This window comes from Stegostoma tigrinum, chromosome 1 (assembly GCF_030684315.1).
Source record: "Stegostoma tigrinum isolate sSteTig4 chromosome 1, sSteTig4.hap1, whole genome shotgun sequence".
In the NCBI taxonomy this organism is placed as follows: Eukaryota; Metazoa; Chordata; class Chondrichthyes; order Orectolobiformes; family Stegostomatidae; genus Stegostoma; species Stegostoma tigrinum.
In genome coordinates, this window is record NC_081354.1 from 27,684,448 (window position 1) to 27,708,989 (window position 24,542).

At 38.6% G+C, this 24,542-nt stretch overlaps 1 protein-coding gene across 2 annotated transcripts in view; it reads right to left on the bottom strand.

Annotated features, from left to right (window-relative positions):
• Positions 1–13,425: 13,425 nt before the first annotated feature.
• rnf150a (ring finger protein 150a) overlaps positions 13,426–24,542 on the bottom strand; it is a 120,172-nt gene continuing 109,055 nt past the window's right edge. The window contains exon 7 of one of the 2 annotated variants that reach the window (XM_048537512.2): positions 13,426–23,073. In XM_048537512.2, coding sequence (XP_048393469.1) covers positions 22,955–23,073 — 119 coding nt within the window. In that variant the 3' untranslated portion in view covers positions 13,426–22,954. The remainder of the gene's footprint in view (positions 23,074–24,542) is intronic. The other variant, XM_048537503.2, reaches the window with a different exon arrangement.

Here is a 24,542-nt window from a genome sequence, read left to right on the forward strand (position 1 = left end):
AAAGAAGACAGAGGGTGGTAGTTGATGGGAAATGTTCATCCTGGAGACCAGTTACTAGTGTACCGCAAGGGTCGGTGTTGGGTCCACTGTTGTTTGTCATTTTTATAAATGACCTGGATGATGAGGGCGTAGAAGGATGGGTTAGTAAATTTGCAGATGACACTAAGGTCGGTGGAGTTGTGGACAGTGACGAAGGATGCTGTAGGTTGCAGAGAGACACAGAGGTATTAGAACAGATAAACCTTGTGCCATTTGCCACCATTTGGCACATGTCCATCTAAAACCTTCCTATTCACATAACCATCCAGATGCCTTTAAATGTTGTAACAGTACCAGCCTCCACCACTTCCCCTGGCAGCTCATTCCATGTATCCACCACCCACTGCGTGAAAAGGTTGTCCATGAGATCTGATTTAAATCTTTTCCCTTTCACCTTAAATTTATGCCTTCTAGTTTTGGGCTCCCCCGTCCTGGGGAAAAGACCTTGTCTATTTATCCTATCCATGCCCCTCATGATTTTATACACTACAATAAAGTCACCTCTCAGTTTCCGATGCACCAGGGAAAATAGCCCCGGCCTATTCAGCCTCTCCCTGTAGCTCAAACCTTCCAACACTGGCAACGTCCTTGTAAATCTCTTCTGAACCCTTTCAAGTTTCACTACATCCTTCCTATAGCATGGAGACCAAAACTGCATAACATATTCCATGAGCAGCCTAACTAATATCCTGTACATGACTTCCCAACTCCTATATTCAATGCACTGACCAATAAAGGCAAGTGTACCAAACACCTTCTTCACTATCGTATCAATCTGCGACTCCAATTTCAAGGAACTATGAGCCTAGATTCAAAGGTCTTTGTTTAGCAAAACTCCCCAAGACCTTACTATTAAGTGTATAAGTCCTGCCCTGATTTGCCTTTCCAAAATACAGCAACTCACATTTAGCTACTGGCCCATCTGATCAAGGTCCCATTGTACTCTGAGGTACTGTCCACTACACCTCCAATTTTGCTGTCATCTGCAAACTTACTGACCATACCTCCTATGATCACATCCAAATCATTTATATAAATGACAAAAAGCAGTGGACCCATCACCGATCTTTGTGGCACACCACTGGTCGAGGGCCTCCAGTCTGTAAAGTAACACTTCATCATTCTCTGTTTTCTACCTTCAAGCCAGTTCTGTATCCAAATAGCTAGATCTCTGTCTATTCCACGTGGTCTAACCTTCATAACCAGTCTGCCATGAGGAACCTTTTCTTTCCATGGAACCTTTCCACAAGGAACGCCTTACTTAAGTACATATAGATCACACCCATTGGCCTCAATCCTCTGTTACTTTTTCAAAAAACTCAATCAAGTGTGTGAAACACAATTTCTCACACATAAAGCCACGTTGACAATCCCTAATCAGTGCACACCTTTCCAAATAAATTGTGAACCTCAGGGTTCCTTCCAACAACGTGCCCACCACCAACATCAGGCTCACTGGTCTATAATTCCCTGGCCTTTCCTTACCACCTTTCTGAAATAGTGGCACCATGATAGCCAATCTTCAGTCTTCCAGCACCTCACCTGTGGCTATCAATGATACAAATGTCTCAGGAAGGGGCCCAGCAGTCACTTCCCTAGCTTCCCAGAGAGTCATAGGGTACACCTGATCAGGTCCCAGGGATTTATTCACCTTTATGCGTTTTAAAGGCATTCAGCATCTCCTCCTCTGCAATATGGATATTCTTCAAGATGTCACTATCTATTTCCCCACATTCTGAATCTTCCATAACTTTGCCACAGTAAACACTGATGCAAAATACTTGTTGATATCTCCCTCATCTCCAGTGATTCCACACGTAGGTAGCCTTGCTGATCTTTAAGGGGCCCTATTCTCTCCCTAGTTACCCTTTGATCCTTAATGTATTTGTAGAATCCCTTTGGATTCTCCTTAATCCTATTTTCCAAAGCTATCTCATGTCTCATTTTTGCCCTCCTGACTGCCCTCAAGTATACCCCTACTTCCTTTATACTCTTTTAGGGAATCAGTTGATCCCTGCTGTCCATGCCGGACATATGCTTTGCTTTACTCTTGATCAAAACCTCAATTTCTCTTGTCATTCAGCATTCCATACACCTCTCAGGCTTTCCGTTTACCCTAGCAGGAACATATTGTCTCTGGGCTCTCGTTATCTCATTTTTGAAGGCTTCTAACTTTTCAACCAAGATGCAATCAATGAACTGGAGAGTCTGTTCCAGTATTCAGTCAGTAACAATCTCTATTAATGGCTTGGATAAAAGGGACCAAACGTATACCGATGATACAGATTTATTAAATGTGAAGAGGACAGTTTTCCAGGGATACACCTAGGTTAAGTGAGTGGGCAAAACTTTGGCAGATGGTGTCAAAATCTTCTGACCTGAAATGTCAGCTTTTCTGCACCTTTGATGCTGCCTAGCCTGCTGTGCTCTTCCAGCTCCATACTGTGTTATCTCTGACTCCAGCATCGGCAGTTCTTACTATTTCTGAATGGCCACCAAATAGACCCTTTTTGAGATTTTCTAGCTGGACATATAGAGGGTGAGAGCAATGGCCACCACTTGCATGATAAGTGATGCCAGAAAATCCCACTCAAAATGTACAACTGTTGCTGAAGAACCTATCCTGTAGTTAAGCATAGGAACTGGGAGCAGGGATCAGGAGCATTTTAGCTGTCCAGCATGTTCTACTCTTCAATAACATCCTGGTTGATTTGATCACGGTCTTAACTTTGCCTTCCTACCCATACCTACGTCTTCCACAAATCCCTTGTGGATCATAAATTAGTCTAAAGACCGTGAATATATTCAATGATCACAGACTGCAGTGCTTTCTGGGGTAGAAAATTCCAAGTATTCTAGGAGATGAAATTCCTTCTCATATCCATCTTAAAAATAAGGGATCTCCCATTTAAACTCTTTATCCTATTTCTAAAGTTGCCCATACAAGGAAATATTCTCACAATAGCTACCCTGAAAATTACTAATTGTTTTGGTAAACTGATCATTCATGAATCTAAGCTCCAATGACTATAGGCCCATCATGTTTAACCTTTCTTCATTAGAAAAGTCCTTTTCAAGAATCCACCTATTGAATCTTCTCTGAACTGCAAGTATATCCCTTCTTAAATAGAAGCTGAAACTGTACAAAGAACAAAGAAAATTACAGCACAGGAACAGGCCCTACACAGTACTTCATCCTGTACAGTTGCAGCAAGAATACTACATTTTTATTTTTATACTGCTTGTAATAAAGGTGAACGTTCCATTTACCTTCCTAATTACTTGCTGTACCTGCATGCCTTTTCCGTTTCATGTACAAAAACACCTAGCTTCCTCTGTATAGCAGCATTCACAAGAATATAGACAATCTCTCAATTTCCCACATTATCTACCATCTGCCAAATTTGTGTGCACTAATTTAACAAAATTTTATCCCTTTGCAGACTCTGTGACCTTCTCACAATTTGCTTTTCTCTACATATACGTGAGTATATTTGGTTATTTCATCCAAGTCATTAATATAGGTTGTTCCAGTGTTAAAACTCCAGCAGGTTTGGATAAAAATGTTTAGTGCTTGTTTCTGCCTGAAAAAGATGAAGTTGATAATTTATGAAACTTGAAATTAATTCATTGAATAGTCCAATTACAAAAGATTATGCAAAAGTCACTTGAATTTCACTTTATAAGATTAATTAACTCCTGGGGGAGACCTTCTCCAGTTACGAGACTTCTTTTGTGGTTATAGATTTCCCTCTCGTGGTCAAACTAGTTACTTCTGAATATTTTCTGCCAATAAATAATGCGAACGGAACATGGAGATTCTGGACAACGTAGAGAACAGAATATCCTCCACTATAATTAAATAATACTTTATCAAAACAAAATTCTCCCCATACACTTATTGATACCAGTCTTGATGCTGCCCTTGGAATTGACAGATATGCAAAGCACCATACTCCGTAATTACATATTTGTGAACATATCGACACAAAGCTGTGTTATCTTCCAGTTTTAACCCTTATTCTGATCAGAAACAGCTACATTTGTTAGATATAAAATCTAAATCTGTGCATCGTCTTTGATTAAAAAGTCAGAAAGACAATGTTGCATCAGAACAAGATAGGGATTAAATTGGATAGTCACTGAAAAATAAGTACTGGTATTGCAAACCTGCAGTTAACGTGTGCAGGCTCAATGAAATGCAAGCAGTATGACAACATTGTACTCACCTGAATAAGGTGTGCACGTAGCCAGAACTAATTGTGCTGTTTACTGACCGTATGCAGTTTACCCAAAGTCAAATTCTGAGCACTACTTAAAATCTATATTATTTCTCTTAGCAGCGAAGTGAATGGCATTATCTGCTGCAATCATTCAACAAGTGAATGTGGCCTGGAAAATAACAAATGGCACAACATGAGAGACAGAGCAAGCACCAAGGATTGTTGCATTCTGTACTGCAGGTCTTTAGTGGAGAAGGTGCAAATCGGGGAGATTGCTGTATCAGTACGGGGCATAATTCCCCTGAAGTTTATTCAAAAAGCAATAAGAACAGTTAGCCAGGGACTTAAATGGCAGGAGTCAAACCTCAAGGATCTGGATGTGGTGCCATAAGAAATTCAACTGCTTCATGAGTAGCAAAAGGCAGCAAATGCATCCTTGAATGGTATTTCATAATATTGCACTATAGGCACAGACACTCGTCCTCATGCCTGACACTCATCTATCAATAACCTCTATCAATTAAGTTTCATGTTGAACATTCAAATGCTCATGCCTTCCTCAAACCCCCAGGGGTCCAACAGGGCAGCTACATTAACCAGAATGCATGACACTGACACACACACACACACACCTCATGCACAAAGCTGCACATAACTTGAGGTAGCAGCACCTAATGGACACGAGATGTCCGACTATTTAAACACCATAGAAAATAATGGTGCTTTTCATTATTACGATTAGATTGCTGAGGTCATATCCAGAGGCAGGATTGAAGCAGTCTAAAAGTGGTACTTGCTTAATTAATTTTTCACATGTGCTTGTACTTCTCTTGCCAAATATCTTACGATTTCCAAACTCCAGATGATGTAAGAACACATCTCTCACTTTCCACCTTCCCTACATTATTGCCTTACCCTTATGCCTTTCTTTCTCTAAGAAATCGTAGAACTGAACCAAGTAATGGAGAACAACCAGAAGAGATTGATGAAGAAACAGCACCATCATGTGACTTTGCGCTTAGAACAACCTGATACTGACATTAGGTGAACATAACAGAATAGGTTATGGAACGGACTTATAAATGATAAAGTATCTGACATAATATGCACAGCAGTCAGGATGTGGGAAAGGATTGCACAAATGTCACCAGATGATGGCTTCAGTGGTGCAGCCTACAGAAGGCTGGCGATATGAATGCACAATTAAATACATTCGCAGGCCTACCTGAAAACCTGCAGCCAATGTCATGGACAACAGAGGAATCTAGCAGCAACATGGGAACAAGGCTGAGAGAGATTGGGGCTGACCCTTTCCAGCGTGGAAGTGGTGGTTAACTCCATTCACATGTTTGCATACCCAACGATGGTTGCAGAGTCCAATGTTGCACAAGCAGAAGCCATGTTATGAAGAGTTAAGCTTTAATACTTTTGTGGACTTGAGTTTGAAAGATTGACTTTAAAAATAATTTGTATCCACACTGTAGGGTTACTCAAACAACTTTTATAAGCAGGTAACAAAGTGTGGAGCTAGATGAACACAGCAGGCCAAGCAGCATCTCAGGAGCACAAAAGCTGATGTTTCGGGCCTAGACCCTTCATCAGAGAGCGGGGTGGGGAGAGGGTTCTGGAATAAATAGGGAGAGAGGGGGAGGTGGACCGAAGATGGAGAGAAAAGAAGATAGTATAGGTGGGGAGGTAGGGAGGGGATAGGTCAGTCCAGGGAAGACGGACAGGTCAAGGTGGTGGGATGAGGTTACTAGGTAGGAAATGGAAGTGCGGCTTGAGGTGGGAGGAAGGGATGGGTGAGAGGAAGAACAGAACAGGTTAGGGAGGCAGAGACAGGCTGGGCTATAAGCAGGTATTTCTTTATAGTCACATCTCGTGATGACTGGCTTATTTTTTAAAACTGGTGAGATCCTGCCTGGGTTTATGACAGTCAGATTGCAGAGTCTGCTTTACATGATGTTTGGAATAGTTGGCTCCCAGCTTTCTGAAAGAAGAAAACTTCTCAGTTCAGCTCTCCTTTTTCTGGACAAGAACCCTTATTTTGGATCCAGTGTGGTACCTGCCTAGCTGCTCTTCCATGAGGATTAGTTGATACTTCCTGAATTACTACATCTGCAAACATCCCCAGTAACAACTGCATGTGTTCAATTAAAGCACTTTTTATGCACCGGACTGACAGCTATTTGAACATCTCAAAAACTTCAAGAATTAAGACTTATTAGCAAAAAAAATTTTCCTTTACCTGCTGTGTTAGTGCGTGTTTTGGATTATTTAGAGGGATATACATTTTCATTTTCATATTACAAACTATGTTAATGAATTGTGAAGCTGGATGAACACAGCTTCACATTTATTATCTTGGATTCTCCAGCATCTGCAGTTCCCATTATCACATCTATGTTAATGAATTCTTTATTTTCATGGAATTTGTTTTGATTTATAATGAATATTTTTTAATCAACTTGTTCAGGGACAGCATTACACACTTCTGGAGCAGGCGGGACTTGAACCCAGGTCTCCTGGTTCAGAGGTAGGGATGCCACCCCTGCACAACAACAGCTCTAGGATTTAGAATACCCAATTTGGGCATTTATTGAAGAAATGTGGTTCACAGTTTTTTTTTTACAGACTTAGAACACAATATAGAAAAGCAAATGATTGCTCGCACCAGGAACTAGGTAAAATAATTCAATTTATCTTGTGACCTGTGGAGTAGAGACTAGAGAAAGACAATATACTCCTCCTACCTTGGTAGTAACAGTCATCTGAGGAGGGTTGCGGGTGTAATTAGAGTTCAAAAAGCTTGCAGGCTGACGCAGCTATGTCTTCTAATGTGCAGAAGACACTAAAAGTCTGCAGAGGGATATAGATAGTCTAAGTGAGTGGGCAAAGGACTGGCAGATGGAGTACAACCTTGATAAGCGTGAGGTCATCCAATTTAGGATGAATAACAGCAAAATGGACGATGTTTTAAATGGTAAAAAAACTGCAGCACACTGCTGTGCAAAGGGACTTGGGTGTCCTTGTGCATGAATCACTGAAGGTGGGATTGCAAGTGCAGTAGGTGATTAAAATGGCAAATGGAATTTTGTCTGTCATTGCTCGAGGGATGGAGTTTAAAAACAGGGAGGCTATGCTGCAGCTGTATAGGGTCCTGGTGAGGCCACACCTGGAGTACTGTGTGCAGTTTTGGTCTCCTTACTTGAGAAGAGATATACTAGCACTGAAGGGGGTGCAGAGGAGATTCACTCGGTTGATTAGAGTTGAGAAGGTTGGATTATGAGGAGTGACTGAGTAGACTGGGATTATACTCATTGCAATTCAGAAGAATGAGGGGAGATCTTTATAGAAACAAATAAGATTATGAAGGGAATAGACAAAAGTGGAGGCAGGGAGGTTGTTTCCGCTAGCAGGTGAAACTAGGACTAGAGGGCATCGCCTCAAAATAAAGGGAAGCTGACGCAGGACTGAGCTCAGGAGGAACTTCTTCACCCAAAGCGTTGTGAATCTGTGGAATTCCCTGTCCAGTGAAGTGATTGAAGCTACCTCAGGGAATGTGTTTAAGGCAAGGCGAGAAAAAGTTTTGAATATTAAAGGAATTAAGGGTTATGGTGAGTGAGCAGGTAAGTGGATCTGAGTCTCAAAGATCAGCTATGATCTTATTAAATTGTGGGGCAGGCACGAGGGGCCAGATGGCCTACTCCTGCTCCTAGTTTTTATGTTTCTATGTTCTAAGAGGCATAACTCTGAAGAGCTGCCAGGGATTCCACGGAGCACAAGATAGCTGCTGTCAGGAAGGCATTCACTGTCCAATTTAGTGTATACTGTGATGAAGGCTTACAATATAGTTATAGTTGGAAACTTGGGCTCTAATCAAAAGAAATGTGTTTTTGATTTTCAGTTCAGTGAAAGTGATTTTAAGGGTCAGAAACTAATTCTTCTAAAGCCTTAGGTGTATTCATCAAGCTGTACACCTTGTTATCTCTTTAAGAAATCATGTGACTTTAGGTAAATGGCTAATCGAGTTACCCGGTAAGATAATTAAGTAAACACTTAAATAATTGAGATTTATGGCCTTTTCTTGAACCACTCCAATTCATTTGGTGCGGATGTATACGTATAATGCCAATAGCGAGTTCCAGGATTTTGACCCAGCAACACTGAAGAAATTATGATATATTTCCATGTTAAATGGCAAGTGGCCTGGACAGGAATCTGCAGGTAGTGGTGTTCCTATGCATTTGCTGCCCTTTCCTTCTAGATGGTTAACAGTTGGCAGTTTGAACATGCTAAGGATACTTGAATTTCTACAGTGCCTCTTGCAGGTGGGCATACTTTTCTGCTATAATGAAGGGACTGAGCGTTTGCGCACGTGTTGACAATCAAGTGAGCTGCTTTGCCCTTGATAGTGTCAAGTTTCTTCAGCTGCAACCCTCTAATCAAGTGGACAGCATTCCATCAAAGTCCCAAGTTATGCCTTCATAGATGGTAGACATGGAAAATATCAGACAATTAGTGAAAGTAACAAATTCAACAAGGCTTATAGGAGAGTGTGACTTATTGAGTTCCTTGCACGTACAATATGCAACTAAACACTGTCTGTCCTTCTGGGGTCCCTCCCACAGAATCACAACCACTCTCGTCTCCCTTTGAGTTTGCAAACAACCACTGTATACTTCTTAACCATGCTCTTTATAACTCCCAAATGCCAAAGTGTAGCTTAATTTTTTCTCCTAAGAGTTGCTCATCCTGGTCCTTCCTGCTGCAGAACACGACATTACGATCTGGCTGCTGTGCGCACTTCTGCAGGACATTCCTGCATGCACATTAATGCCATCACCAGTGTGACATACAGCCTTGACCTAACCAAGTCCATATACGTAAATGCCATTTGGACCTCTAAGAGTAGTCATAGACACCCCACAAAATCAGGCTCTGCCAAGTCCAATTCCCTTTTTTATTCATTCATAGGATGTGGGTTTTATTATGCGACATTTATTACTTTCCAGGGCAATTAGGTGTGGGAAATCGGCTTTCTTGACCTGCTGCAGTCCTTGGAGCATAGGGATATCCACACTGCTGTTTGAAAGGGAGCTCCAGAACTTTGACCCAGTGACAATGAAAGAACAGCAATGTAATTCTAAGTCATGATAGTTAGAGTCCTTGGAGGGGAACTTGCAGGTGTTGTGGCTCTCGTGCATCTGTCACCCAGAAGGACAAGGGCAGCAGAAGTCATGTTGAGTTACTGCAGTGCATCGTGTAGATGCTACACACCATTGTCACTGTGCATTGGTGGTGAAGGGAGTGAATGTTGAAGATGGTGTATAGGGTACCAATCAAACAGGCTACTTAGTCCTAGCTGGTATCAAGATTCACATGTTCTTGGAGTTGCACTCATCTCCAGGCAAGTGAAGAGCATTCTGTAACACTCATTGTGACTGTGATGTGTAGTGTCCCTGTAGTATGTGAACAGGCAATGGGGAGACAATTGGTAAGTTATTGCTGAATTGCTAACTTCTGACCTGCTCTTATAAGCACACTTTCTTTTAAAAAAAAACGACCAGTCTAGTTCAGTTTTTGCTCAATGGTAAATCCCCCTTTGTCAACATCATGGAGATTAACAATGATGCCATTGAATGTCAAAGAGCATTAATTAGATTCCATCTTGTTAACAATTAAAAATATAACCAAATTGTGGACAATGCTTTAGCACATATACAGAAGAGAGATCTGGAGTTTTAATATAAATGTACAGCACATTACCTGGAGATTGTTTTGAAAATTGTCACTATTTGTCGATAGGTAGGTGTGTTTATTTCCCATCTCTAGTTGCCCTTGAGAAGATTAGCTACTGCAGTCAACGTGCTGTAGGCAGACCCACAATATTGATAGGCAGGAGGTCTAGCTATGTCCAGGTCTCAATGAATACGGGATGGATTGCTGCAATATTTGAGTTGTCACTAATGGCACTGAACATTGCGCAAACATCAGCAAACCACCTTCCTTCTCACCTTTACGATGGCGGGAAGATCATTGATGAAATACCTGAAACTGGTTCAACCAAGGATACTACCAAAGAACTTTTACATTGACGTCCTGGAGCTGTGACGAGTATCTCTTTGTAGCTTGGGTGACCAAAAAAAAGGTACAATTTAAATTGCTAAAATAAATATATCCTTTCTGTAATTGACTAAGTACTAGGAAATAATGACTATTTTCAAAATAATCTCCAGGCAACATGCTCTAGATTTACACAAAAATTTTAGATTGGAAAAAGCTTTCACTTAAACACTTACCATTGAAATGAATCATGCTCCAGATCTTATTCACAAAACCTGGGACGCAACTGCTTTCATAGACGTTTTTGATGTTATTACACACTTGTGTTAAATGCCAATGGCTTCTGAGAAAATCTCAACATTCTCTACAGCATGAAACATCCACTTCCACGTTAGAGTATCAATATCAGTGTACTGACACATTTTGACTAATAGTAAGTAAAGAGGTAAAAAGATTACTGTACAAATTGCCCATCAGGTCATTTCCTTGGCTAGGTATTATTGTGTTGCGTGGAGACTGATTGTGCAAAATGTGCTTACTTGCATCTTTATTGCCATCCTTCACACAGCTTCTAGCAAATAGCATTTTGTGTTAATAGTAGTTAGGCCTTTATAAAGCAGGAACTTTGGAATTGCTAAATGAGAATAGTAACAAAATTCACCATGTACTATTCTGGTAGTAACTTGACACAAAGACCTTGGAAAGTTGTTAATTATTTAATCATGACAATTAATCACCAAATAATCTGCAGCAAACTCCATTTACTCAAAAGAAATCTTTGTGGAGAGCATTGGAACCATGAGTTCAAAGCCACTTCTTTCCATCTACCATGTCATACCTCAATTTATTGCATCCCAAAATGTTCGTTTCTGAAGGGAATCTACTAAATGTGAACAAATTAGTAATGACTACTTCTATCATCTCCATGTTCAAGCTTCCAGAGGTTAATTTTCAATTTACCCAACCAAAGCACAAGCCATGTCACTGCTTCAACTGTTCTGGACTACATTAAGTAGCTTGACATGATGTGTCGTAACTGGCCCTCCAGGATCCTAAAAACAGCAGTTATATGACTTCCAATCTTTTCTTTTCCAGTGATACTGTTACATGAAGTCATGGTTCTGAAACAACTAAATTAGAAGTAGCATTTTAAAAAAAAGAATTTATAGGATGTGGATTTCACTGGCTAGGTCACCTTCTATAGCCCATCCCTAATTGCTCTCAGACTGTCTTGCTCGTTAGGGCTACTTCAGAGGGCAGTTAGGAGTCAAACATAGGCCAGAACAGATAAGGATAGCAGATTTCTTTCCCTGAAGGCCATTGGTGAACCAGATGTCTTTTTATGACAATGAAGAATGATGACACACAGTCTTTGGGTAAAGATAATAGGCAGTCTTGCGTGAGCTCTCAATGGAGACAGATGTGGTACAGTCAGTTGCTGATAGCTGTAATTAAGCCTGAACAATGATATTAACTGCACTTAGTGCTATTATAAGGTATGCCTAGTTGCATAAGACAAGCGCCTGTGGTTAAGACTCTCATGTGATCTACTCATTACCGGTGTTAATGGACACAGCTCCTTAGAATCCACCTTAAGAGAAGGATTTCCATCAAGGGATCCAGGAAGCATGCTGTGGAAGGTTTGCCACACCCAAGTATCTGTTTCCATTGTGTCCTTTGCACGTGCTTGGGTGACCTTGGAATATTATCTCTCCATAAAACAACAACATCTGGTTTAAAGGCTCTTCTGTAATTTGATTTTTGTTAGTGCCCCTTACTAAATGTCTGCTCTTTTGATTTATCTATGCGAAATAGTCAAGAAGAGGTTTGTCACTCCTTTTGTGACTTAGTTGGTAGAATGTTCACCCTAGAATCACGAGATTTTAGTTCCAAGTCAGGACTCGCATTCTAGTGCATACTGAGGGTGAACTGTGCTGTTGAAAGTATAGACTTCACCCAAGCAATGACTTGGTCATCAGATCTTGCAGTGGACCTTTCTGTTGAGTCCCCTCCTAGAAGATGCACCCTGGCAATCATCAGATGTATGACCTCAGTTAAAACATGCAGTTTTTATTCTGTAGATCAAGCTCATATTTATAACCCATTACAGGAATTACAAAAATGAATGGAATATAGAAACTTGATGTAAAGTGGTCAGCTTTGCTGTTGCTACTTGGCTAGGAAACAATGGTCAAAAATGAAGGAAGCAGCTCAGCAACTACAGAATGAGCCAAACAATATTAGTAAGTGGGAAGATTAACAGCAATGAAATGTAATGCACTAGAATGAAAAGTACCACACATGACAGCGATAAGCTGTATGCTGAAAAGGTGCTGCAAGAATAGCACAGAAATAACTAAGGGTGGAGTGGAAAGTGGCCAAGAGTCTGACTAGACTTGATGCACTGAAGCAATCAATATCAGTAAAATGCTGAAATGATGTAACTGAAACTGATCAAAAAACATGATTAAGCTGTATGCTGGCTGTACTTCATAATACTACATCCATTCTCGTTACCAAATCATTTGGGAGAAATTCAAGCACTGGCGACAGTACAAGAGCTTTGCCATTGATTCTTGGTTGCAGGGATTTTACTTTTGAAGAAATGAGAAACTAGGGAGGTTTCAGCCTAGAAAAGATGCATCTGGTATAGGAAATATCAAGTTCTCATGTCAAGAATGAACTATGCTTAAAAGAATTTCCTGGCAGCTGGGAAACATGGACGCATGCAAGAAATAACTGCATATTCAGAAAGATACTGGTAAAATGCTTCTTGAGGTAGCACTAATATGCCAAATTTTCCTCTCCATCCCTGTCCAACATCAGTGAAGGACCTTTGCACACCCGAGTTGGGACAGTCGTCCAGTTCGTAAAAGGTATATTATCTTAAGACATTTTATCCTACCATTCTTATATGTGAAAACTGAATGAGAATACATGTTCCAATTCTCAGTATTACCTTTACAATCATAAAATCCTTCAATGAATAAATAGCTTGAAGACTTGGTTTGCACATTGAAGCAGTCCATGAAGATGCCATTAATAAAGTTAAAACGAAACACAAAAAAAGGAAGTCACTTGTTAAGAAAACCGTTCAATCAAAATTTATTGGGACTTAATTTTTTTAAATTTTGTATTGTTGTAACATTTTACCTAGTACATACCAACACAGCTGCACATATTTACATTTTGTCTATGTAACAAAATAGTAGTAATAGGCTACTGAATAATGCTCCCACATGTGAATTTAATTCCTCCACTTTTGTACAAACATCAAGTGTATGATTAAGTAATTTTAAGTACGGCAAACCAAAAAAGAAATATGCTTCGTCATAGATTGTATCAGGCAAATCCCCTTTCCCCAGTAACATTCTTGGATGCCAGCTTTTCTTAAAAAAAATATAAAGTGCGTTATAGGGGAAGAAACATTATACTTCAATGATTCACTTCAAACAGAAAATAGTTCCAACACCAAACAAAGAAAATTTTATAGGAAAACGTATTATAACTGCTCATACAACTGTAAAATATTTTAGCCTATTATCCTGCAAGTTTCAGCATATAACAATATGCCAAATAAAAAGAAATTCTACTGTTATCACCATGCAATTCATTTGCCATTTGGCTTAACACTCACCGAAAAAAGTACTTACTAGAAATGAAAACAACTGGAAGAAATAGCACTGAGAAAGCAAAACAAATATTTCAACTGGATTGATGTTTTGGAGGACAAAAGCAGCATACCTAATAATAGTGAGCTGCATCAAAAACAAATAAATCCATTACTAATCTATTAAACTTAAGGCAATGTATCTTTCTCTAGCGCAAAACCATTGACCAAATAAACAGAAACCCATGTTCTACGACACTTGGATGGCAAGTCATCTTAAATAAAAGATATTAAAATGATATTTAAAAAGGGAGTGAATCAAAATAAACCATATACACAGTGCAAAACAGCACTGAAAAGTCCGGACAGCAATGGTTTGGCATATGTGCTCTCAAATATAGCAATCTAGACCAATCTCCTCTCACTTGTGTTGTTAACATTCCATTTATAGCAACAATCTGGTATTGAATGTTGTACTGAATGGTGACCTAATTTCACTTGTTTGCTACCAGAAATTGTTACATTAGAATAGTGAAAGCTTTCTTTTTAGTAGGCCTCTGTAGATAGAAACACCACACAACCTCTAGATTTCACATTTGCACCATGGCAAAAAGGCTTATTTTTGTGAAAATAAGGCCTTTGGGAGCCAAATTAATTCTACCTCTTTCCTGTTCTTCTACAAATGGTACACCAGTATTTTGCAGACAACGCACAAAGCGGGTTGGTGGGAGCAAAATAAAAAAAAAATACTTTTCCTTACATAAAATGCACATTTGTAAAAGGCCCATGGAAAACCACTATATTGGAAGATTTATAAATCTTAATGAAACAGCTAAATTACTATAACCAAAGAGAATTGGGTCACCCTCATTCGATGGTTGCATCGATGATTTCTGGTTCCTGCATCTCCCTTCCAGCTGGTTTAAAAAAAAGGCTTGCATTATTAACTGTAGTTTTAGCAGCAAGAGTATGAAATGCCAATTTAAAAATGGTTTTACATCACTAGTCAGTAGTATTCAAAGAAGAACTTCAAAATTCAAGTTGTCACCTGCATCCGTATAAACATTATACACACTCAGACATTAGGGACTTCACACCCAAACAGCACTGCTTTAGTACTTAATCAACATTATAAGTTTGTCTATCACATTGTTGAGAAATTCTACTGAAATATTTGTATGTTGGATGATATCAAATTAAGTAACATCCAACCAACATAGAACAGGGCACTGACATTTGATCAAGACCAGTATGTCTGGTAATGAACAAAACTAACAGGAATAGTGGATTGGTTTGATTTACTCAAATATACCGCCACGCCACAAGCTTTTACTACATTGAAATCAGACAAAAAAAAGCAACCAAGCTTAAATGAACTTTTTGGAGAAAACAGGTGCTGTTCTAAAGGTTGCAATGTGGCTGAATCTTAGAGGCGGGCAATAAATGCTACACTAGCCAGTAATGCTCACATCCCATGAATGAATAAAACAAAAAGTCATATGTATTTGAAGACAGGTAGAGTTTTTAAAGCTCTGTTACATTTACTAATAAGTGAAACTTCCAGTTCGCCAGTGGCATAGCTATTGGTCATGATTTTGTAAACATGTGAAATACAAATTTCAGTAGGGAAACAAGGAAACAGCTGAACTGTGTATAATGTGTTTACAGGAATACCACAACTACTGTTTCACTTCAAGGAGCTCTTTTAACTTTTTGCTTAAGTGGGTGGCACAGTGGCTCACAGAACCAGGGAGCCAGGTTTGATGCCAGCCTCAGGTGACTATCCATGCTATGCCAGTATCTGCGTGGGTTTCAGGTGGGGATGTACCCTGATCTCCTTCCACAGTTCAAAGATGTTAAGGTTGGGTGGGTTGGCCAAGCTCAATTGCCCATAATCTCCAGGGTATACAGGCTGGGTGGTATAGCCACAGGAAATGCAGGGTTACAGGGATAGGATATGGGGGTCGGTTTGGGCAGGATACTCTTTTGGAGGGTTGGTGTGGACCCGATGGGCTGAAAGGCCTGCTTCCACACAGCAGGGATTCTAAGAGGTCGGTGACATAACTTAGTAGTCAAGACTCGATCTGCAGACTGGTTAAGTGAAATTTTTTTTTGGTTTGTAAAATTTTATGCAAGGATTATAATTTACTGAAATGTTAGTCAGCATGCTGTTTCAGTAACTCCATGCACAAATAATGAATCTAAGTGAATTCTAATGGAAATGTACTCCATCAATACAAGAAACAGGGCAGCTAAGTGTTTTCTGCTGGCAATTTAAAAAAAAAATTCTTGGCATTTTTCTTCAGCAAGATGAAAATATTGGTTGGAATGCTTTTGAAACAATTAATAAGAGGTCAAACTTTTTAAAAAAATTTAAAATGAATCAATACGAAAATCTATTTACATGTTCTGTAATGTTATGAAACCAAAACTATTGATTTCTTTGGTGAATGCAGATCTCATTCCCACAGCTTGCTAGAGAAAACAAATTGCATTTAAAAAGTGTAAAAATAATTTTGGGAAAAAACCACGTCACGTACAATGTACTTAAAATTTTCATATTTATGAACAACTTTTTACATTGTCCTGTATCGTTTTCGAACTTGTGTACAAATTGGCTTACAAATGTACTCAAGAACGGAATCCGTTTGCAAACCCAGGACTGCCTGAAAATCTATTTTTAAAAGGTTTGTCAAGAATGGATTGAAATAGATTTTCTATGTAAATGGCATGGCAATAAACAGCTTCAAAGTATAGTACTGCTAACAATTTATAATTTATAAAATCATGTGTCATACGATCACAGAAATGCTCATCTTGACTCAAGAATTTAAAGGTGCCTTATGTTCAACTGTAGCAGAAATAATTGTAAATGAAAAGGCAATTCAAATGAGTACATAAAATAGCTGCACTGTTTATAAGTAACACATTCCAGAATTGTTCCAGATACAAGTGTACATTGTGTTCATTCTCTCCTAAATTAAATGATTTGAACATTTTACAATGTGGGTAGTATAGATCAAAATGCAAACTGTAATTTGAAGTGAACCATGAGCCTTATGCACTTTTTCAACATCAGACAAATTGTTTGGGGCATATCTGAAGTACAGTCACAAGAAAATGCATTTTTAAAAAAAATCTGTCATACCTCCTCTTCCTTTCTAACCATCAGCATAAAAATGGTCTTCCAGCAGATCCATCTCTATTTAGTCCAAAGTAACCCCAGGCTCCGAACAAAGCTACTTTGAATCAAGGAATTAAAATTGCAAATGTTTATCTAACTTCTGAATAGTACTGAAGACTGGAATGCTGACCCATCATACTATTAGATAGAATTATATAAGAAAATTCAAAAGTTGAGTATGATTATCCAATAATTAATAAGATAATATGCCTTTGGCCACTGGAGTTGAAGATTTTGAAGTAGATTTTATCTGTTAACAGAAAACAAAAAACTTTTCTGATAAAAGACAGGTACAATATTCTAAAATGTAGCTAATGGTTTCAAAGTGTAATATTGTACATTTTCCAAAACTAGCTTGTCTAAAAAAAGTGTAGTATCTAATTTGACTGAACAACTTCAAAAGAAAACTTGATGCAAAGTTTCAGAAACATGTCCAACAACTTAAATTTGATATGATCAATTTGAAAATACAGCAGCTGGTGCTGCTGAAAAGCTAAATGCAAGACACAGGACCAAATATAACTCCACTGCAGCCAGCGCTTACCTAGTATCAACTAGTGATTCCAATTTGATATTAAACAGATAGTGTCATCTTTTGAAAGAGAACATGACTTTTTGGAGTTTTAAAACATTTAAATTTGTCATCAAGATGGAAAAATTCAGAATTAATGGAGCCAAATATGAAGTGTTCAAAACCCAAAAACATTTAATTTGTCTTTATTATTCCTAATTAAACAAGAGAGAAAAAAAAAGATAATCGAGTTCACAATTGAGTATTGGGCACAGATTGATTTTCATTAGAGAATACGGACTGTAAAAAAGTACAGACCCCATTGTTTTTTGGAATACATATTCTCCGAACAGATTTCCCTTATTCTTGGACTGAAATCCCACATTACTGATAGGAGATAATCAAAATGGTTACAACGCACGGAAAGAGGAACTGACCTAGTCTCGTTCCCATAGCACTGCATTTATTTCTCTTTGTATAATTATCAATTATTTTCATAAGCCACAAACAAATCTGCCATTATGCTGCTCATTGCAGATCCTAACCACTCAATGCATAAAAGAGGATTTTTATGTTACCACTTTGACCTCAGATTCTTGAGTCTTCCACTAATGGGAATAGTTTCTCCTCTTCTAACACCAGCCCTCATTATTTGAGCACCTTACCAAATCTCCTCTTAATCTTCACTTCAAAGACAACGATCCCAACTTCTCCAATCTATCTATCTATATAATTCAAATTCCTCACCTGGTATCATTTCCATGCATCTCTTCTTCACCCTCTCTGAAGTCTTTCACATCATCCTAAAGTGCAGGGCTCAAAATGGGTACAAAAAAGTAGTTGAGGACAATCAGTTTTTTATACATTTATCATGATGTTAAAAAAGAAGTTATGTCCCTAATTGTAAAGGCAGACATTCTGTTCATTATTAACAGCTTTAACAACTTGCCTTACCACTGTCAATGATTTGTGCATACATACGCCGAGGCTGCTTTACTCAAACTTCCGCTTTGGAATTGTACCCTTTATACACAGTCTCTTCTTATTCCTCTCATCAAAATAAATTAATACTAAAGTTTATCGGGTTCTAATCTAAACTGAGAAAGCCATATGGAGCATGGGCTTCTTAGGGACACACACTTAAAGTTTAATTTGTTCATGGGATGTGTACGTGACTAGGCAAATAATTATTGCCCATGCTTATTCGCAGCTAAGAGTCAACACATTGCCATGGGTCTGGAGTTACCTATAAGCCATGGGAACTGCAGATGCTGGAGAATCCGAGATAACAAAGCGTAGAGCTGGATGAACACAGCAGGCCAAGCAGCATCTTAGGAGGACAAAAGCTTACGTTTCAGGCCTAGACCCTTCATCAGAAAAGGTAAGGGTTGTACTTATCCTCTCTAAAGACATTAGTGAGCCAGATAGCTTTTTCTAACAATAGACAATGGTTCCAGAGTCATCACTTGACCCTGATGTCAAGATTTTTATTGAATTCAAATTCTACCTTCTGCCATGGCAGGATTTAAACCTGGGTTGCTAGTAATAATATTGCTAGGCCAACACCCCCACCTTTTAGTAAGAATGTAATCTTTGAATCAGCAAAAGACATGGCTCGAATGTGAGGCAAAACTAATGCCACCGTGGGATTCACTGGTATTGATGCCACTTAGGAGTGATCAATGGTGCCCAACAAATTTAGCCAAGATAGTCATATAACAGGAAAGACTCTTATTGACTGTTGAAATGAAAATAAAGGCAATCCTTGCAGAAACCTTTAAAAACAAACAATGTTTTAAGATGCAGTCCTGTTGAGAAGATTTGGTTTACTTCATCCAATGATGATGTAGGTACAGCAATGCAGTGCTGTGGATGGAACCATATTTAATGGAGGCTTGAAGAGGCAACATGGATTGGCATCTGTTTGAAGTTCAGGACTTGGGCAAGTTAGTAATACTGTTTTAAGTATGACACTTTGGTCAACACTTGTTGAAGGTAAAGTAAAACTATAAACAGTGCTCAAGAATCTACCCTCTTTAATACTTTCTTCATGGCTCTATGTTAGCTTTAATTTTTCAGTGTTTTTTTGTGCCACAGTATTATCCGAAGTGATGCCACTTCAAAAAAAAATATAGCTTTACTATTCTGGTGGCCATCATTTTCTTAAAGTCAAGAAATGTGCAGCTGTTAAGTCAGGAATCAGTTTACAGATATGAGCACAAAATCATACAATTTTGTAATCGCACCATGCCCATGCTGGCTGAAAACGACAGACATATTCAATTTAATCCACCTTCCAGCTCTTGGTTCACAGCCCTGTAGCTCACAGCACGTTTAGTGCAAAACCAAGTGTGTTTTTAAGTATGGTGAAAGATGTCTGCCTTTATCACCCTTTCAGGTAGTGAGTTCCATCATTCTCTGAGTGCCCATTGGTAATTATCTTTTGTTAAATAAGATAGGTCCTTCCTATTTGATCTACCCAGAGCAATTAAATCGCCCCTTGAACTTACAATACAATAAAAAACAATTCTTGCCAATTCTGTCTTTCCACAGAATTCATGGTAATATTCTCATACATCTTCACTATATCCCCTCAAATGTCCTCATAACCTTTATGTAATGCAGCAAGCAGATCTAAAAGCAGTGCTTTAGCTTTAGTCTGGCTAGTACTTAAAACTGTCCTTGCAAAAGCTCTCTGCTCTTATACTGTACACTTGGCCAATAAAGCAAGTTATTTCACATGCGTTCCTGACCTTCCTATCTGTTTGCCTTGTCTCCTTCCTCGAAATAGACATATACTTCAAAATCTCTCTGCTCCTCGGCACTTGAGAAGGCTGCTGTTCATTTTTTATTTCCCTGCTTATTTGCATTCCCCAAATGCATTACTGCACATTCTCCAGTTTAAAATGTAACATATTTCTGCACTCCTGACTAATCCATTGTTATCTTCTCACAATCTAGATATTTTCTCACAATCAATGACACAAGAAATCTAGCATAATCTGCAAATCATTCTATCACTTTCAAAGTCTTTGTTGCATCTTCACATCTTAGAGATTTTTGCAATTTTGTCTCATCGATAAATGTGACAATCTTACAGATGGTTTCACTGCTAAGTTATGTAAATGAGAAGCAACAGGAGTCCCAATGCCTCTAATCATCAGCTTATCCCAATCATGGCAGGTCTTTGCAAAATGCACAATAAAACGGCACTGCTGGAAAATGATACAAGAATTTTGTATACCAGATTTTACTAAAACGTAAAATGTAATCACACAAACTTTGATGAATCTTTCTCTTTGAGGCGCTAGCAACTGGAGGAGAGCAGCTGACCTTTCTTATAGCAACGAGAAACACCCAAACAACAATTCAAACCTTTCCTGGATTTGCTGCTGTCAGGAGAAAAGTTAACGGGTGCAGTTTCCAATAAACCCTCTTGTACAGCAAAGCATGTGACTTGAGGAAATGGTTTAGATGACTTTCCATCTTGCATTGATGAACCACAACTCTACATCCTATCCCTTTCCACTTTGGTCTAAGATTTCTCAATGGCACTCATGCATACTTTTCTTGATCAGCAACATTTAATAATTCTAATCTTCTGTTTCAGTCAGAAGAAGTACATCTTTTAAAAAGCTAACATCAAGACAATTTCGTCATCATGAGATTTTCAGTCAAATGCCTTTCTATAATTCATTTTCCAACTTTGCAAGTTTAACAACTATCATCAAATTCAAGCAACAGACAGAATGGTGCTAAAATGTCTACTGGGCTCTATTTCCTACCCAGTCTAATCCCAGACTTATATACACAAACATATTTCCTTTCAACATTAAAACTGCCAAACTGTAACCTCAAAAACGCTAATATATTTAGATCAATGAACCATCTACACTGCCTATGGCTGTGTTGTTTCAAAACCAAAATAATATATCAGGGTGATATATCAGACCATTACTATTCATTTGTGGTCCTAAGGGCACAGTAGGGCTTTTAATTTGTTCATCATTAAAATTATCAAAGATCGCCTATTTGCAAATGTTAATGTCTAAACAGTTAACAATCTACCTAAACAACAGAAACAGTACAGTAATTTCAAAAACATACAAACTGTGCTGCTTTGTGATATTTCCTCCCTAGGGAACCTTTCATTCTTTTCAGCTTTATTTATTACATGAAAGGTTGTTTTTGAAAGATGTAAAGATCTATCTACAAAAATGTCGCAGCAGAATCTCATGACTTAAGTCATTTATTCAGACTCCGTATAACAGTTCTGCAATTCTAATACATTTCCATGTTTTTGACTGTACAATAAGCTATTGCTGAAAGATGATACACACAACTGAAATTCAAATTCCATAAAATATTAGAAAAGTCCATTATATCGTGTTTTGGCTGAGGTCGGTTGATGTAACGTAATTCTGTAAAGACTAGAATTATATGTTGTCCCAATCACTCAAAGGCCATTAAAGCTTGTGGTTGAACCTATTTGGCCACTTGCTCAGCGGGGTGTGTGTGTGTGTGTGTGCGTGCGTGCGTGCGTGTTAATAGCCACTTAGAGGAATGTCACATGTGAATCATACACACAAACATTCAAACAATCCAATCTACCATGAATTCTTAAGAGTGCAAGCAGGTTGTCGCTGCAACATTCACTCTGTCTAAGTTACTATCACAGCACATTGTATACATACACAATATGCCTGCACAATACCATTACATGCTCTTCTATTGGCAAGAGGTGGCAGATGAATTTCTAGAAGTATTTTCAGCACCTGTAAGTTGCTGCTCTGAAATTTTTATTGAACAAAATAAATCTTACTTAAAGCTGACCACAAAAAAAAGCTAGTGATTCACAGATGTGCAAGACTCGGAGCCAAGTTTAAAATTCAGTTTACAACTTAAAAGCACCAACTGAATGTTTTTAGTGTTGAGGCAGTGATTCCAGGATTAATCCTTTTAATAAAAAAAAATTTAAGATCAATCTCTGGAAAAGCTGGAGTCAGTCGCAAAAACATTTAAAAAAATGTTGACCATCATTGAAATTAAAAAAAGTAAACACAAAAATTGTTATTTTCTTCACTTCAGTCACTGAATGTTGTTAACAGCATTTTTAAATATCAGAATGAGAGCAAGAGTGAAGCTTGCAGCATCCTCATGAAGAAAGCAAGACATTAAATGCTAAAGAATCTGTGTCTAGGGAAGAGTAAACGATTGTCACTATTGCTCTCACAATCTTCGCAGTTCTGAATACGTCGGATAACGTTTCAGTCATTTTGTGTGCTTGCCTGATCCACATCCAGAAACAGAATAAACCCTTCTCAGGATTTCACCTCCTCACAGTCCTGGTCAGTGGAAAGCTCTATGTCAGAAAATCCAACTTCAACGGCCAGAATCAGTGACGTTTCTGAATCGCTGCTCACAACTGGTCCTTCATCATCTTTGAGAAAGGAGGGAAATATGTTATCAAATGTGCCTTTATTTGACATCTAATATTAGAGATATAATTCAACAGAAGCTTTACGCAACCAGTAACTAAAGGTGATGCATTATTGAAACCGTATTAAGTAAATTACTGCTACTAAGTGAGCCACAATGGTCCAAATTTGAAATAGAAATCTTGAATTTCAATAAACCCAAAGATTTATTTCTTAAGTTACGGAACAAGCATTAAAGATTCTTAGAACTGGCAATTGTATTATTTTTGTAGACCCAAAACATTACTGTTGAGCATTCAAGTGTCTTTACCGTGAGTATTTCTTCAGTCATCATTACAATCATATACCATTGGCATTCTCTATTCTCCAAAAAGAATAAAAACGGTAGTGAATAATGCTACATAGCACTTGCAAATTTATTGTCACACAGATAACCCTGATTGATGACAATCAACTCCATCAACACAATAAAGAAAGATACTCAAGAATTGGTTAGGCCACTATAGGAATACAGAGTGCAATTCTTTGTCTATGCTAAGGAAGGATGCTGTGAAACTTAAAGGGCTCAGAAAAGATTCACAATGATGTTCGCACAGTTGGAGAGTTTGAGCTATAAAGGAGAGGCTGAACAGGCTGGGGCTATTTTCCCTGGAGCGTGAGAGGGTGAGGGGAGACTTTATAGAGGTTTATAAAATCATGATGGGCAAGGTTAGGGAAATAGACAAGGTCTTTTTCCCCCAGGATGGGGAGTCCAAAACTACAGGACATAGGTTTAAGGTGAGAGGGGCAAAGAGTTAAAAGGGACCTAAGGGGCAACCTTTTTCAAACCAAAGGTAATGCGTGTACGGAATGAGCTGCCAGAGGAAATGGTGATGGCTGGTACAATTACAACATTTAAAAGACATTCAGACAGGTACACAGATAGGAAAGGTAAGGAAAGAGGGATATGGGCAAATTCAGACAAATGGGCCTACTTCAATTAGGAAACCTGGATGGCATGGACAAATTGAGCCAAAGGGTCTGTTTCCATACTATATGCCACTATGACCTCTCAGGATGGTCATTTTGTATGGGCAGAATGCAGGGACAGTCTCTCCTTCAGATGAGCATAACTAATGATCTCCCACAACAAACTCCATCTGGCCATTAATATCTGTGATAGTGAGAAATGATTCATGTTGTATATCATATATATTCCTGCAAAAGGTTGAATTTTTTAGACTTTAAGGTTAAATTTATGGGGTTGACAATTATATGGATACTCTATTTCAGGGGGTGAAATTCATGCCCAAAGTTCATATCATTAGCAGAAGCCCAACTGATCGCTAAATGAATTTAAGGAAAAAAAAAACAAATTATGGTAATTCTGGATTGGAAAACCTAGAGCCGAACAGAATAGGCAGCAGACTGGAGGCCCGGAATACAGCAAAGCGGGTTGGACAATGGACTGGAGGCCATCAACAATTGTTGA